The sequence below is a fragment of the Emydura macquarii genome, unplaced genomic scaffold (genome assembly GCF_026122565.2).
Source record: "Emydura macquarii macquarii isolate MOO-44397 ecotype Brisbane River unplaced genomic scaffold, CSIRO-AGI_Emac_v2 contig_383, whole genome shotgun sequence".
NCBI lineage: Eukaryota > Metazoa > Chordata > Testudines > Chelidae > Emydura > Emydura macquarii.
Window position 1 is genome coordinate 4,884,655 of NW_027130520.1, and position 16,943 is coordinate 4,901,597.

The 16,943-nt window shown below is 42.1% G+C and overlaps 1 protein-coding gene across 1 annotated transcript in view; it reads right to left on the minus strand.

The window, feature by feature from the left end:
* The window catches only part of NIPAL2 (NIPA like domain containing 2), a 52,161-nt gene extending 49,960 nt beyond the window's left edge, over positions 1 to 2,201 (minus strand). The window contains exon 1 of the mRNA XM_067535879.1: positions 2,085 to 2,201. Within this exon, the coding sequence (XP_067391980.1) occupies positions 2,085 to 2,201 (117 nt within the window). The remainder of the gene's footprint in view (positions 1 to 2,084) is intronic.
* Between the last annotated feature and the right edge of the window lie 14,742 nt (positions 2,202 to 16,943).

Consider the following 16,943-nt stretch of genomic DNA (forward strand, 5'->3'; position numbering starts at 1 on the left):
ACATATAGTTCTGAAAAAGGACACATCGATCTACAAACAAAATTAAGACAATCCCATTGTCCAAAAAAGGAAACAGGAAATAGTTTCCCAATACTTCCAAAGAGGCAAACTGAAAAGGGAAACAAATCAACACTTTGGGAATTGAAGACTGGGAGATTAATCAGAAAACCTCAAAATGCTTTACAAACTCTGGTTTAAGCCTCCCAACACCCATATTTTGATAAGCATTATTTCTTATTAACTGTGCTTGTGCCCAAATAGCCCCATCAGGATCAGGGCTCCATTGTGCTAGGTGCAGTGCAAACAAATAGGAAGACCCAGTCCCTGAAGCAAAAAGAATACAGTCTCAGGCCTGCTCCTGCAATGAGATGCACACAGAGCTTGTCAGACTTCAGTGGGGCTCTCAGTGCACTGGGATTCATTGCCATACTTCTCATTTTACAGCTGTGGCCTACATAAATAAAAGACAGATCAAGGGTGTGGGAAAGGGCTAAGATATACAAGCAGACGGATGAGGATAATGGTCGGCATACATCATGTTAGTCTTGGTTTTTTAACATATATACACGGTCCCTGCTACTCTAGATCTAGCTACTCTTATTTCCTTTGTAGTCCCAATTTTACAAGTAAACTAAGGCATAGAAAGGATAAATATTTTCCCAAAGACCATGTTTTGGTACTCAAATTAAAGTGATAGAATGTTCCACAAAACAGTTCAAAACTCAAAGAGTACGGCCATATTTTATATAATCACAGTAACAACAAAAGTTATCATTAAATAATGACCCCTAAAAAAACAAAAGTGGGGCTGGGATTTAGAGAGAATAAAACAGAGTAACCTCCCATGATAAGCACTTGGTTACTCCTTGTGCCATAGCAGCAGTTCCTCTGTCACTGCCTTCCCTGAGTAGCTCAGTAAGTTCAGTGGGACTCCTGGACCTGAGCTTCTAAGCTCACTTGAACTCCTGCCTGTCCTCGCAACTCACTTTTTTACTTTGCCTATGTTGAACCAGAAGTCAGACAGCAATCCCCTGCCAACCCCCTGTTCCCAAAAGGTGTAGTTCCCAGATAGCTGGTCTATGGTATTTGGGATGTCCATCTCTTTGCCATCTTCAGACATCACTGTTCAAGTAATTGTGGCTCTCACTTGCCCAGTTCCTGGGTAAGCATCGTAGTACTGTCACAAGCAACACCAGGCACAGCCCAGCCCAGCGCTGGAGAGGACTAGTTACAGGAGAGAAGCGTGGAGACTTCACACAATCACTTACTGGTTTGAGAGTAGGAGACTGTATCTGTCTGATACATGCCTCTACCTTAACTACCACCAGGATACCTGCCCAATAGGTGAATGCAGAATCAGGGCAGGGGGAGGGAGTTGCTGGGACCCTCCAGGGGAGCCTGACCTACTCTGGGAACATATTGTAGGGAGGGGAAGGTGAAGTAGCTATTTACAAGTCAAATGTAAACATTGTCTCATGTAATTATTAAATACTTTGCATTACAAAAAGGGAGCTCAATTCTTACCCAAATAGGATAGTGTGTTTATTAACCTCCATTACTTCATAGTTTGTGAATCCACAAAAAGGGAGGCAGAGGAGGAATTTAATCCGTTTCCAAAGCTGTTTTATTATTAGCAGATGTACAAACAAGTTGTCAGCTCTAAAAGACAGGGCTGGTCTGCAGTTTGTAGCCTATACAGCACCAAGCACAGTGTTAGCGCTTAAAAAAACAAAGAGCTACACCCGAAACTGTCATAGGAGAACATTTGTCTTGCCTTAAGAGGGTTGGTAAGTGCTTATTTCTTGCATCTTTTAGTGTCCAATGCTTTGGGGATAGAAGGGTGTCCAGAGGTAACCGAGCAGAGGCTGAATGCTGATTAATTAACTAATGAAAAGCAGGTGTAAACTGAACCACTGCTTTAGGGTGGCTCTTGAAAGCAAATAACATGAAGTAGCAAAAATAAAGTTCCTGTGAAAATGTAATAACTTCTGTAACAAACTCCACTGGGCTCTCCTTCCCCCTCTGATTGGTTCTGCCTTTCACTCCCACTCCTGCACCCTCCTGAGCTAGCCACCCCCACTTACCTTGTTTGTGTTATACCAAAAATTGGAGAGAGACCCATTTCTGGCCCCTGGCTCCTCAGAGGTGGAGTTCCTGGGCAGCTGCTCTAATGTGGCCAGGATGTCCATATCTCCAGCCATCAGTTGGGTCCCCAAGGGGACTCTGCTGCAGGCAGTGCCATGAGCAGGAAGGAACGTGTTGCTCTCAGGAGAGGAGTGTGAAGACTTTACAGTCACTTCCTGGTTTGGGACGGTTTGGGAGTAGGAAATTCTGCTTGTATGACACACTCCTATGCACTTACTGCTGTCCGGACATCACACAGGTGTATGAAAAGTCGGGGGAGGGAGAAGAGCTACCGCTGGGACACTGGGCAACTTGCAGGTGTTTTGGGTAGGGTTATGGCTTGTTTTGTTGCCTATTCAAGTTTGTAGTAGGAAGCATAACAACAAAGCCACATGCAGGAACTTTTCAACTAGTTTTACTGCTCCTAGCACAGCACTCAGACCCTTTCTTCCCCCCTCTGACTTCCCAGCGCCCTACCCCTGTTCTGTATCAGCTGTCTGAAAGCTTAACTCTTTCACAACACCCTGAGCACTGACTAATAATTTAAGGCTGGTCGGATTATTCACTGCAAATAAACTGTCCAACATATTTAGCTGTTTTTAGTGCTGAATCATTTGCATAGATTGTTATTTGTAAGTATTTGCCAAATAATTTATGTGAACAGATTTCAGCTGATGGGGCTATTTTCAAGCTGTCACTTCACCTATTTGCTGTTTGTGATGTCGGATTAGTTCCCTATACTGTGTGATATTATTTCTGCTCAGTGACTAGATAAGTGAAATTTTTTCAATGGGAGAGTAAGTAATAATCAAAAGCAAATACCCTTGAAAGTGCATGTAAACCCTTGTTCATATGTTCACTCAACTTTTTTCTCTTAAAGGGCTACTCAGTTTCAGTAGGATGGTTTTGTACATGAATGAAAATTGGTGTGTGTGTATATATGTATATACATGTGTGAATGAAGTGTTCACAAAAACTAAATAACTCTGCTTTTGTATGGGGAAACTAGTCAGCTGGGTTTTGAAGATGAAGTCTGAAATTCCTCTGGACAAATTTTTATTACTATAGTGGGAAAAGGCTAGAAGGGCAGTTAAAGAGTCAAGAGGCTATTAAAGGAAGTCAAGACATTTGGGGGAGTATGATGAAAGAAGGGTTGTGGGGGGTTGAGGGAAATCACGGGAGTATAAACAAGGTCTCACAGAGTAGCAGAAGGAGCTCTAAGCTGAGAACCAAAGGCAGAGTTGTTGCATCCCTAGGATTTGTAGGGAATGTAACTGAGCATAATGTGAACAGTTCTGAAGACACTTGTGTATTTGAGAACTAGAGAATCTTGGATACCCTTGGGCAATTTTGTTTACACTGTCCATCTGCCAGTCTGCTGTGGCTGGAAATCTTGCTTGTTGGCCTCATTTATCTGAAGTGGTACAGGAAGGTATACTGTGAGAACACTCTTGGAATAATCAGGTTGGCATCCCTTTCTCATTCCATGCTGTTCCTTGGGTATTGTTGTTTTGCTCCCAGAGATACAAGCTACAGCAGCATTATTAGCAGTGTGTCCTTCTGAAATGTCTGTTGTAGGACACATTATCACTGATGGCCATTGAGGCTGCATTTATTATTTGTATTATTATTTGTATTGCAGAGCATCTCTGGCCCCCAACCAGGGCCCCACTGTGCTAGACACTGTATTCATACATAATGAAAATACACTGTATTCATACATAATGAAAATACAGTCCCTGCCCTGAAGAACATATAACGTAAGCCTCAGATGAGAGCCAACATGTAGATATAACAACATGATCTGCCACTACTGCTGCATCATAAGAGCAGGAGGAGAGGAAATAGGATTTATTGTTTAGTGCCAGAGCAATCAGTGGGACTGAAGCTCCTATCAACCAGCAGGGAATCTCCAGAGAAATGGGTGAAGAGAACAAGGCAGCTGGGCAATATGTGCAGGGGAGCAGGTGTGGAAATGAACTTCCAGCAGGTGATGGAGCATCATGTCCCAGGGAACCAAGCAGCAGAGAAGAGGGTATAGAGGCCCAAGTGACAGAAGCAGCGGGTAGAGAGAGGTGTGATTAGCTATTTTCAGAAAGGACAGAACGTGAATGCATGTAAGAAGCTAAAGATAAAGTACAGACTATTCTGTTACTACTATGTTCTGTTGTACTGTTCTATGTAAGCAATTGCTGCCAGCAGCCTCTGGGGGGACATCATGTTATCAGACTTGCTATGAAGCTGTGGAACTTGCTATAGAACCATAGTTTAATAACTCTTTTGTACAGCAGTGAACACTGGGTACTGAGAAGGAATGGAGGACACCAGATGGACATTTTTTATTCACATTGTCTTCATCAGAGGCTCCAAATCAAATGACAGGATATGGTCAGAAATGAGGATATTCAAAGCTGAACCTATCAACTACCTCCATCAGCACTGGTTCAGTTTTGGTGGTTCTTCTTTGACTGCTTGCTCATGTCCATTCCACTAGAGGTGTGTGCACGCCTCTGTGCATGGTTACCCCGAACTTTTTTCCCCTTAGCAGATCCCATAGGGCCGGCTCTGGCGCCCCCTGGAGCCCCATGCACATACCGTGGTATCTGAGGTGCTGCCGGCCCCATGCCCCCTACGTTCCTTCTTTCCGCCCGTGTGGGTTGCTGGAACTAGCCTTGCTCGCAGCAAGTACTACTCCCCTTGTTTGGACTTGTTTGATATTCTAAGTTAGTTTTAGTTAGTTAAGTAGTTGTTAAGTAGTTGTTAAGTGTAGTTAGAGATAAGGCAAGCCCCTGCAGGGATTTAGAGCAGCCGCGCCATGCCCTGGTCGCAGGGCTTCAAGCCGTGTGCCTCCTGCACGAAGGCCTTCCCACTCAGCGACCCCCACGACTGCTGCCTTTAGTGCTTGGGGGAAGCCCACAGGAAAGAGAAATGTAAGATCTGCAGGGCTTTTACACCGAGGACTCAGAAGGACTGAGAGATCCAGTTGAAAGCCCTATTGATTGAGGCAGCACTCCGCCTGGCACCCGAGCCGGCCTCTTCTACCTCGGCACCGAGCGTGACCTCGGTACAGAGCGCACCGCCGGCACCGGCCTCAACTTGGCACCGTGCAACATCGCTGGCACCAAAGAGGAAGAAGCAATATGTGGAGCGCGGACACTCCCCTGTGCCGTCGGTATGGGCAGAGTCGAGTACAGAGGTGCACTGGACCTAGCCCGTCGAGTCTTCTCCGGTGTCTGCATCTCCGGTCAGGGAGTCTCCCCCGACTCCTGGGAGTGGGAAAGTACCCCTGCCGACGCCGTCGACACCGGAGGCTTTTCAGGTGGCAAGAGCCTTGTTGGCCTTGCCTACGCCACCTCCCCCACCCTCTGCCGAGGGAGAAGGGGCCAGTGTCACAGGGGAAACCTGCGTTGGCAATCATGTGGGTATCAGAAGCTTCAGTGGCACAACAAGATTGCCAGTGATAGACTTGAAGTGAATATACAACCAGGTCATCTTAAGCATCTTTCCAGAGATCAATCCAATTGATGCTCAATTTGCAAAAAGGCCACATTCCTTTAGGATTTACCATGATGATGATGGAAAATGTGTGAGATGCCCTGTTCTATAAATTAAATTATTCAATATTATAAGGATTGAGTGCGTCAGACTACAAAATCCTGAAAACAGAGGGAGGCTGTGAAGGAGCATTTGAAGAAAAAGAAAGGAAGCTTGGTGGTCTATGACAAGAAGACTATTCCGAACACCCAGTAAATACAAACATGGTTAATACAAGTATTCTAGACAAACCGATTTTCTAATATGCAAGCCTCAGACTGATTCTTCATTGACCCTATTTCTAAATACTGCTTATTCAGTTAAATGATTTTCAATATCAAGAAACATCTTATTTCAATGATTCAGAGTGTACAGTCTAACTCGAAATACCAGTTCCTATGATAACAATTCCTGCAAGTACTTTGTAAATTCCAGGATGGTTATAGATATGAATAAATAGGTTCATTGTACTAGAGCTGTTTTTCTCTACTACATGGCTATCTGAATGGCTGCATAATTGCAGACTATTTTTTAAATGTTGAATAATTGTGCTCTGAAGTCTAAACTTGCATTTAAAAAAATATCTCTAGGCAATTTGGTTTATGGTTGCAAAGGAGCCTTCGAAATGGGAATGGAGTGTAAACTGATGCAGTGATGTTTGCCTGAGTTTAGAAAGAGTTGTAATAATAGTTGTGGGAGAATTGTGAATGGCCCCCATTCTTCTGTTAGCACAGAAGGCGAGGGACAATTTAAATGTCAACATTAGCTACTTCAAGGCAGATCATTTTAGGAGAAACATCAAGCTAATGTTCTTATTTGTCATTCTCAATTTGTAATTGTTGGATTTTTATGGCAGATACGGCCGGCAGCTGCTGGGGTGAGAACACGAATTCAAACCCTGCTCTGACTCCCATATTTAAAGTCATCTCTGTCTGTCCCCTCTGCCCAAAGTGGGGAGGGAAGGAGTTGATGCTTTGGATGCTTAGTGCCAAAAACCTCATTTGCTTGTATAACCAAAACCACCTCTCATGCCTTCCTGGGTGCCAAAAGCCACATCAGGCCTCATCTCAGCTGCCAATAACTTCTGCAATGCAGTTCCCCATTTTCAAAAATGCACAAATTGGCAGCACAATGAAAATTTGGAGGCAGCATAAAATACATTGAATTGAATCTCAAAATAAATGCACAAGGCACAAGACCATTGTCATAGAACACTCATTTCTCAGCAGTTTATCACTTGAAATAAAAATGTGACTGTGATCTTCCTCTTGCATAAAAAAATGCTGTTTGAACAGGGGTGGGGCAGGCTTTCTGTAGCTGATCGTTTTCTGAGTTTCTCCTGTTGTTGGTACAGTGCAGTGCTAATAGCAATTGGAAGCATTATTCTAGGGTCCAACTAGTTTTACCCCATCTTGTCTAAGCCCTAGCCTTAGCCCTCCACTCATTTTTATAATTGGAGATGGCATTGGATGTGTAATAGGTCTCAAAATTCTTTTAAAATTCTTAACAGAACCAGCTTGCAATCCAAGAGTCAAATTCATTTGAATAATGTTGAGCTATTTCAGTTCAATTGCCACCTCACAATAGCAGAAAGTATCTCCTTACTGCAGCTGTTGAATATCACTTTATTTTTAATAATTTGTAGAAATTCAAGCCACTTAGAGTTAAATGTTCTGAGGAAACATCCTGCACTGAACACAAGTGTTGTGCTAGATATTTCCAAGAACAATGCTCTTGGAAATCTGCACTGTAGTTTATCTGTGTTGTACTTCTGCCTAGTTTATATTTGGTATCTCTGCTCGGTCTAGTTTTGAGAAGACTCCCTTTGATTTCAGCTACAGTATTGACTGCAAGCTGTTCCCCTTTGGGATGTCTATCTATTTAAGGAAAAAAGGGTATTGGAGCCGAGATACGTTTTTCAGACCTCCGAGAAGACTTTTGCCCTTACTGTCTGGACTGTAGTGAAAAAGATTTTGATCCTTTGCATTTTCATTTTTATCCTCTCTATTCTCTGATCTTGGACTTGATCGTGATCCACTTAAAGTCAATGGCAAAGCTCCCATTGATTTCAACAGAGCAGGATTGAGCTCTCAAACACTCCAAATAATAATCTAAACCATTTTAGTTTTGATTGTTGAATAAGAAATGCATTTTCTCTCCCTATCAGGCATACAACATATTTTCTCCAAATGTAAACGTTACCTGGGAGTTGAACATTGATGTGTTTTTTATTATTTCTGTAGTAGACTACAGTATCCTGCACATATTCCATAATACTTCTCCACTTAGGAGTCAAACATAGCTATGTAAAGTGAGCAGCTTGTTTACAGTAGACCCCTATGGCTTGCTATCAAATTAGTGGCAAATCAGTATTATAGTAAACAGGGGTCAAAGATCAAACTTACAATTTCACATAAAATTCCAGACCATGTACACAAAATATAAAATGCAAAAACTGCAAGGCACAAGACCATCAACTGCTCTTAAAACTAATCAAAAGCAGGATAAGATTAGAGGAAATGAAATTTAAACATGATTTAAATTCAAATTTTAATGTAAAAGTCATATAATGGATCTCTTTTAAACCATGATAACTGACTAAATACTACTTATTTTAACTTGAAAGGAAACAGACTTTCACTTGTTACCATAACTAGCTGTCTACTCCTACAAATACATTTTTAAAATGGCAACATATATAGCAATGTGAGGGTACCACAAATGCAATCCTAAAAACCAGTCACTGAATAGGGTAGCAAGCACTGTTCCTGCCCCGCTGAAGTCGAAGATAGTTTTGCCACCGGCTCAATGGGACCAAGATTGAGCCCAGAATTTCATTTACTATTTCACAGTGCTATATATTGACTATGGAAACTAATGGAACATATACACTCCATTTTATTACGGAATAATTGCCCCTGAAATTACAATACTCTGTTAGCTTGAAAATAAGTCTCCAGGCAAACATTCCTTAACACTCTACTAGCAACATGCCCATGTCTAGCTACACTGTGTGTACATTCTGCTGAGTGCTTAAACACAAACATTCATAAAATTTGACAGGAAAATAAAACAATTCTAAACCCTAGGTGGAAAATAAGAGATGAGAAGGAGCAACTCTTTAAAACTGAACCGTGTTAATGAAGATTTGGTTACTCAATTCCACCAGATGTCAGTATACACTATATGATTGAGAGTAAATACTTAAGACCTTTCAGAACTGGACTGGAATAAAACTAACTTCCAGCTAATGAAAATTATGCAGTAGCTAAATAACTGAGGGCCCAATCAGAGCCTCTTGTGGTAAAACCTGCAGCAAGGAGCTAGTGAGAAGGAATTCTCTGTGAGGGTTTCCTCAAGAAGACTTCTCTTCAATTGCTCTGTCAGTGGGGTGAGTGCCCTCTAATCCCCACAATACAAGACATATGTCCTGCTCTTCCCAAAGTCCCACAGATCTTCCAGAATGCATGTGGATCCCAGGGAACCAGGAGACAGTAAGAGTTCTGGGAAGTCCCAGATCTCCCATTTATGCCCAATGGCTCCTTCCCCACATCTTGCTCTGCTGGGATTCCTACAGCTGCCCAAGAGACCTTCTTAAAGAGGGAACCCCAGCACTGGGGAGAAGGTAAGCGTGGAAAATTAATACTGCCCGGGTCTAAGGAATTTCCCCAGGGCAAGTGGCAGAAAGATTGCACATCATCCACGTATCCCACTATGCTGAGGAATACAAACCCACATTGGGCAACACAGGACTACTGTGGGCTCATGTAGCTCCACCCTGTCACCCCTGTGAGAGATGTCAGGAGTGGAGGGAGAAGCTTAAGAGGGAGAAACCCAGCTCAGTGGCTAGCAGATCAGGGAGGACAGCAGACCATCAGTCCTCAGCTTCTGGAAAGAGCGCCAACTAAAGGCAGCAGCTCCTCAGATGACTGCTGCCCAATGGCCCCTCCCTGAGGGAAGGGAGCATCAGATGCTGACTTACTTTGAGAGGGTCTTTTCCTCTCTATTTACTTATGCACTCGGTTTAGGGCCACAGCCTGATGATCGCCTTCTGAAGGAAGAGAGCCTCCACCCAGCTTTGGGATGATTCATTTGTGTTCATTCTCCTTGTTTCTGTTTGTTGACTGTCCTGGAAGGGAAGAGGCCAAGTCACAGGAAGAGGCAGACCACTGCAGTGCTGGAGTGACCTTCAGCAGGTGGTACCAGACAAGGAGAGAGCAGCTATGCTATGGCTGGCCCCAAATAGGCACTCGTGTGTTGAGTCAACGCCTTCACACCCTCCCTTCCGCCCACTCATTGCACTCAGGCCTACTGGCGCCTTGCTCCCTTCCTACCACCTCCCCACTTGGACATCCCAGGACATGAGTTGCATCTTCCGTAGGACTAGAACAAGGGAAGGAACCTGCTGCAGACTCAGCTGAACCTTTCTTCATATGCATGGATTATGGGGACACAATTGGGCCCTGAAATTTTTAGCAGATTTTAGCTCCATCCTTCTCATCTCAGCACAACAGAGGTAGAGTACCTCATTTTTAACTCACATTTACCTCTGTCCCACACAGAACTGCTGTAGTCCTATTTTCAGACTATAATTTGACATTAAGGAACTCAGACGTTGGATCATGCTCTAATTTAATAGGAGATTTGCCATTGACTTCAACTGGAGAAAAATAGGAACCAATACTGAATCTATCGAAAACTTTAGAAGCATTAAATAATATATCCCAAATCACGTTAGTCAACCACCTTGACTCTCATTTGTTGCCTATCTCACTGTGGGTCCTGGTCATACAGGCTAAAAGAACTGCATTACATCCTGAGGATTTGACCAGTGAAGTTCTGTTAGAGCTGGGCAAATACCATACAAGTTTTTTTCCATGACTGTCCATATAAATTTTTAAACAAGTTCTCTTTGTGTTTGCCCTCATTTGCTGTTCACTTTGACTTTACGCAGATATTCTAATGAATGCGCTTACTGGCAGGAACTATGCATGGAATGAGAGAATGCTAAGCAAATAATACATTTGGAGAGTGAATTTTGCATTTGTAAATGGGAGTATTTGCACTAAAAACTTGATTCTAAGAGTTAGACTTCTCCAATCAGGGAAAAGAAACATACTATGTGAACCTTACTGTCAAATTAAAACTAACAGAACTCAAACTTCAATTACTGAATAGCCACAACAAACTGCTTGCAAAATTATCTACAGACCACGAATCCTTTCCCAAAATTCATAGAAATGTAGGGCTGGCATGGGCCTTGATAATTCATCAAGTCCAGCCCCCTGTGTTGTGGCAGGACCACGTAAACCGAGACCATCCCAGACAGGTGTTTGTTCACCCTCTTTTTAAAAACCTCCACTGATGGGGATTCCACAACCTCCCTTGGAAGGCTATGCCAGAGCTTAACTATCCTAATAATTAGGAAGCTTTTCCTAATATCTAACCTAAATCTCCCTTGCTGCAGATTAAGCAATTACTTCTTTTCCTACCTTCAGTGACATGGAGAACAATCAATCATCATCCTCTTTATAGGAGCCCTTAATGTAGCTGAAGACTTACCATGTCCTCCCTTGAATCTTCTTTTCTCAAGACTAAACATTCCAGTTTTTTTTAACCTTTCTTGACAGGTCACATTTTCTAAACATTTTACCATTTTTTGTTGCTGTGCTCTGGACTCCCTCCAATTTGTTATTATTTGCAGAAATTAGATGGCTCCTCAGCTGTTTGCTTTTTGTTCTATTCCAGGTCCTGTAGCAGTTTTGAGTGGTGTATGGTCACATTGTGTCTACTGTAAAATAGGGCTACAGCAGATGTAGCTGAAATACAGAGATGCTGATCTGCGATCTGGTCCTACTCCCATTGAGGTAAATTGGAGTTTGGCCCTGACTTCAGTGGAAACAGGTCCAGGCTAAGAAAGCTAATGGTATTATCATGCTAATGTCTGTGAAAAAAATCACTGCACTTCCAAAGAATCAAATACTTTGCCAGTACCTGGCCTGGATGTTAAGGAGATCCACGGAGACCTCCCTCCAGGCAACATCCACAACCACTACTGCAGCCTCAGGACTACATTATCACCAGGGCTGTTTCACTCATTTATAGGGGAATGGCCCATGGTCCTACTGGCGCTGCCCTGCCCAGACCTTGCCTCCAAACACACCTGTGCACTTGGGTAGAGGAAGCCTTCGTGGAACACAGCTCCATGACATGCAGAGGTGCAGACTTTCTATGCAGTTGTCCTGTCTCCTGGATCATGGGACTGTGGCAATTCTACTGTATCTGGGGTCCTCCAGGAGTGTAATGGGATGCAGGACTTGTCCCAGTGTATTTTTGAGAACAGCATACATACACACACTGGCTGCAGAACCATTTTGGCATTGCCCCACCCAACAAAGTGAAAAAATAAAATCATCTTCCTCTCAAAGTTTTAAGCCATTCCCAGCTGTTGATGGAATGGAATAGCTCACCTAGTACAAGGGGGCAGCTACTCCAGTCCCCCCAGCTGAAAAGAGCACATGTATATATTCTGAATTATTTGAAGCAGGGGGCTTCAAAGCAGCAAGAAGATTTGGGAATAGTCTGTCAACTGCTATAGAGGACTGTGGGGCCTTTTCTAAAGCACCATTAATTAACGTGCACATGTAGAGCTGAGGCAAGTTATAGTGACCCACCAAAAATTCTGACCTAAATCTACCATTGTCTGTCTGTATATGTACAAATAAGTAAAAGAACACCAGCCTACTAGAGAGTAAAAGTCTAAAGATTGAATTCACAATAGATGGCTAGATCCCCAGGGACAGCCAAATAGCACTTTGTGTGCTTGGCCTGGAGGCAAAAGTGCCATTTGCTTCCCCCTGATCTGTTCCCTGATACAAATTCGAGCAACTTGAGGGCTCCTCTATTTTACACCAGCTAATTCTGGTCTGAAGAGGCTGTCCTAGTAACCCTGACTCACAAGGGTATAGGAATGCCCTACCAGTGCCCTGTGCTAATGGCCTGAGGGGAGACATAGAAGCCACTTCGGCAGCCCTGATTCCTATAGACAATGGGAATCCTCAAGTGGCTAATTAAACTGGTTTTAGCTGGGGCACAGGGGAGGACGCTCTAAGATCCTTAGTAACCTTACTCAAGTGAATAGTTCCCAAGATTTCAAGGAAGGAAACTGCAGAAACAGTCACACATATTACAAAAGCAGTACTCTAAAACCACAGTGAGGCAGATACATGATGTATTATAGTTTTGGCAATGCTTACATATGGTATCAATGACCTGAAACTGTATGAGAGGGTCCAGGCTGGCTTGGGTCTTGAAAATCTGTGACTTAAAAATAAAAATGGTGGTATTTTGATACATCCATAAAATCCCTGGTATATTAAACATAAAAAGAATCTGGGGCAACCTCCAGTATGACTAGCCTGAGAATCTACTCTGGTTTCTTCTCTTCAGAAAACAAAGTGTTAACATGAATATCGTATTTGTGTGCGTGTTTCAGGGAGTATTGCAACTAAATGCGAAAATGGTGAATTAATATTATTAAGATTGTGTGTGCGCAAGACTACCAGTTACAGTATTAAGGGGTTTGTGGAACAATGTCTTCTGCATAATAAAATATTAACAGGGTTGTGTATTTTGTTTATGTTTAAACTGAGATTTCAGTAGACTCATTCCTTGAAAAATGTGTAGTTTATAAATATACTTTCCTGTCATAAGAATAGCTAAGACAGTTCTGACTGTAGCCTAGCATTTGTAAATGCCAGAGATCAAAATCCTATGATTTTCTTTAACTACAAAAACATTCACTACGCTGTTTTGAAAATGCTGTCTTCATCCTTGTGATGGAACCAATTTTTTTTTTTTAAAAAGCAACAAAGATTTTTAAATCTGTACAGCTCTTTTGAGTGCTGAATACACTGTCCAGACATAATTAATAATAAATCAGGGAAATTATTATTTATGATTTTTACAGGGAAAATCCTATTCAAGACACGTTGACACAGATGTTTTCTGAAATAGCAAATTGTGATCCCTGAAGCACTATATGTGGACTTGTGGATTTCTAGCTCGATGATGGATAATATATTTTATTCGATTTAAGGAGACAAAATTCTGAGACTCTGCAGATTTGGTTGGGGTTTTTTTGGTTGGGGGGGGGAAGGGAGGAGAGCAGGGTTGTTTTTGGGAGGGACTAGTTTGTTTGGGTTTTTTGCTCTGAATAGAATGTGTTTTAAAAGCCTCACTTAAGATATACTAGATAGGTGCGTGATATACTTTATGCCTGTGACTTGGCTTTTTGTAGACCCAAATAGTTTTGTTGATCCCCACCCCAAAATAGGTAAGCCTTTAAAACCAATCCATATATAAAATAAATCCTACAAGGATGCTGCATGTGATTTACCTTCCTTTGAGGAAGGCATATTTTTTCTTGGTTGTGTATTTAGAATCTGCAGAGCATTCCTCACTATACTGACTATTTTTTAATTATATTATAACAATTTGTAGATGCAAACTTTTTTTTTAGTTCAGACTGCATATCAGTGTCCCTTTTTCACTCTGTTTAGGCATGAGTAACTGATCTTTCATTTGAAAATATATATATATTAAAAGGCTGAGTGATATACATAGTTTACAGACCTTTTTATGATGGATTTGAACATGAAGGAAAGAAAAAAAAAGGCAGTATAAATTGAAATCAAACTGTACAAGACAAAGAAGCTTATTATATAAGGAAAAGATTTACAGGATTTCAATCAGGAGTGGCTTATGGGTATAACACATGGCGAGGTCTCAGTTTGGTTGTCGTGGTTTGTCCAGTTTTCACACATATGGAATAAATGGATTCCACCCAAATTCCAAGTGCGCAAGGTTTTCTTTAGCGCTGTAATTTACTCTTACAAGAAGCATGATTTTTTTAAAAAAAGATCTGTAATCCAACCCCAGATGCGTGTGGGGGCTAGGGAAGGGAAGTCCGTTTGCCAGTTGATTGTGATTCTCTTTTGAACTATTAGCAGAGCCACATGGAGAAACCTACTTTGTCTCTATATAAATCTAGTGCAAAATTTTCTGTTGCATAAAGTAGGCACAGTTTGGAGCATGCAAGGATGTCTTTTCATTATCAAAGTTATATAGGTCAGTATTGCATTCAGTAGTTTGCTAGTTCAGAATATGTGTGTCTAAAATATATGAAAGGTACCATGGTGATTGGCTTCAAATTACTAGAAATATAAAGTGGGCAGCAATGGGATTTTGGGGTTTCTGACAATTTGAGTTTTCTTTTCTTTCGTTTAGAGTAATTTTTGTTCTTTGTGAGAAATTTTATTCTTGGGTATGGAGGTTTATACAGATTTGATTTACATTTTATATTGAATACAAGCTTTGTCCAGCCTTTCTTAGGGCCTGGGATGGGGTCTATCAGGCCTTCTCTGCCCTCTGCTGGAGGTGTTGGCACTTTGATCCCCAGTTACTCCTACAAGAGCCTACAAGGGCCAGGAGGAGACACTGACACTTGGGATGCAACAGGCCAGTTAAGCATGCTTGCCAGCTCCATTTGAGGGAAATGTTAGGTGAGGCTGGGACAGGAGCAGAGCTCCTCAGTCCTAACCCAGAACCCCAAGGCCAGTTTGGGCCTTTGCCTAAAATGCTGGAAAAAGCTGTTACCTAGCCAGATACGGAGTTGTTTATTGTTTAACTATTAAAAGGCTGATGCCAAGCTGAGGGCAGGGGTGATTTTTGCTGTGGGTAGGCTGCCACAGGGCCACATCTCACTCCAAGTCAGTTTGAAAAGGGTTGGATGGCGAGCCCAGGAAACCAAAGTCCTCTGGTTGCACCAACAGTGCAAACTTCTCCACATCACCATGCAAATAAATGGTCATCATCATCTATGGCCTTGACAATAGTTCAGGTCCTTTGCCTTTCTGCTGAGGTTACCAATTGTGATAGTGGCTTCAGTTAGGGACACCTGTCCACTAAGGACTGGACTGGACTGACACCATCAGCTCATTTCCCATAGCAAGTCACAACACCCAGGTTGTATTTATGACTTTGCTATTAACTCATTTGGTGACTTTGGGCAAGTGTCATTTAGGCCCAAATTTTCACACGCAGCCTCACCAACTAGGCCAAAATCTTCAGACTTGGATACCTGAAGTTAGACTAAAATCATGTACTAAATGAAGTTAGTTAGTAGTTTGTTTATTTATTTAGGAAAGAGCTGTGCACCTACAGCTCCCATTGACTTCAGTGGGCATTGTGGGGTCTCTTAGCACCTCTGGGAATGAGGCCCTAGGTGTCTGAAGTTGGGCACCCAAAAAGTTGAGGTGCCCGACACCAGAAGCAGTGTCTCAAAATTTGGGCTTTAACATTTCTTTGCAACAGAATAGTAATTACTGACCCCTGTAAAGTGCTTTGAGTCCTAGGGATGACCAGCACTCTATAAGTGTGTAAGTCATGGCACTGTCTTTAGATGGTAATGTCTTTTTAGTGCTGTTGGCCTTAGCTATATCTGAACTGTGCCTTAGTGGTCAAAAGGTTTCCTATTCCATTTCTAGACCCCTCAGCAATCTAGTTCCTTATGATGATTTCCTCGTTGTTAGCAATTAGTTTACTGGTGAGAAAACTGGTTGTGGGTGGATGGTGTTTTGTTATGTCTCCTCTCCGCACACAGAAATCTTCAACTTTTTGATGAAAATCAAACTTTTTGTTTTTTAGCAGCCAAATATAGGTATTACATTTTCTGATGAAAAAAATAAAAAACTTTTCCAGGACAGCAGGCATATGTTGTGAAAATTTTCAGTTAGTCAAAAACCCCAGCCCAAATTTTCCATAGAAAACGTTTCTATGGAAAACTTTCAACCAGCCCTATTAGTGTCTGTGGGTTGCTCACATATCTTGGTTCTGAACTTCTGTTTTTGTTTAAAAGGCCATTTTGTTACCATTTTTCTGGTTTACATTTGTCCCTTCTATGCAAATTTGGAAGAAAGTTTCATGGATCTTCAGCTACCAGGACTGCTCCTGCAAGTGTTCCATGCCTAGAGATACTGACTTGAGCTGTGTGATTCAAAGATCAAGCCATCTGTGCTAAATTGGTTTCATTAACTGTAACTCAGTGTTACGTTGTTTGAATATCTGAATACAGATTACATTGATGTCAGTATTTTTCACAACGAAGGGTATAGTTTTATTTCTGTTGTGGTTGCTTGCATTGAGCATGTAGCATGTAGGAGACCCTATTGTACTAGGCACTGTACAAACTCAGAACCAAAAGACTAGCCCTGCCACAAGTAATT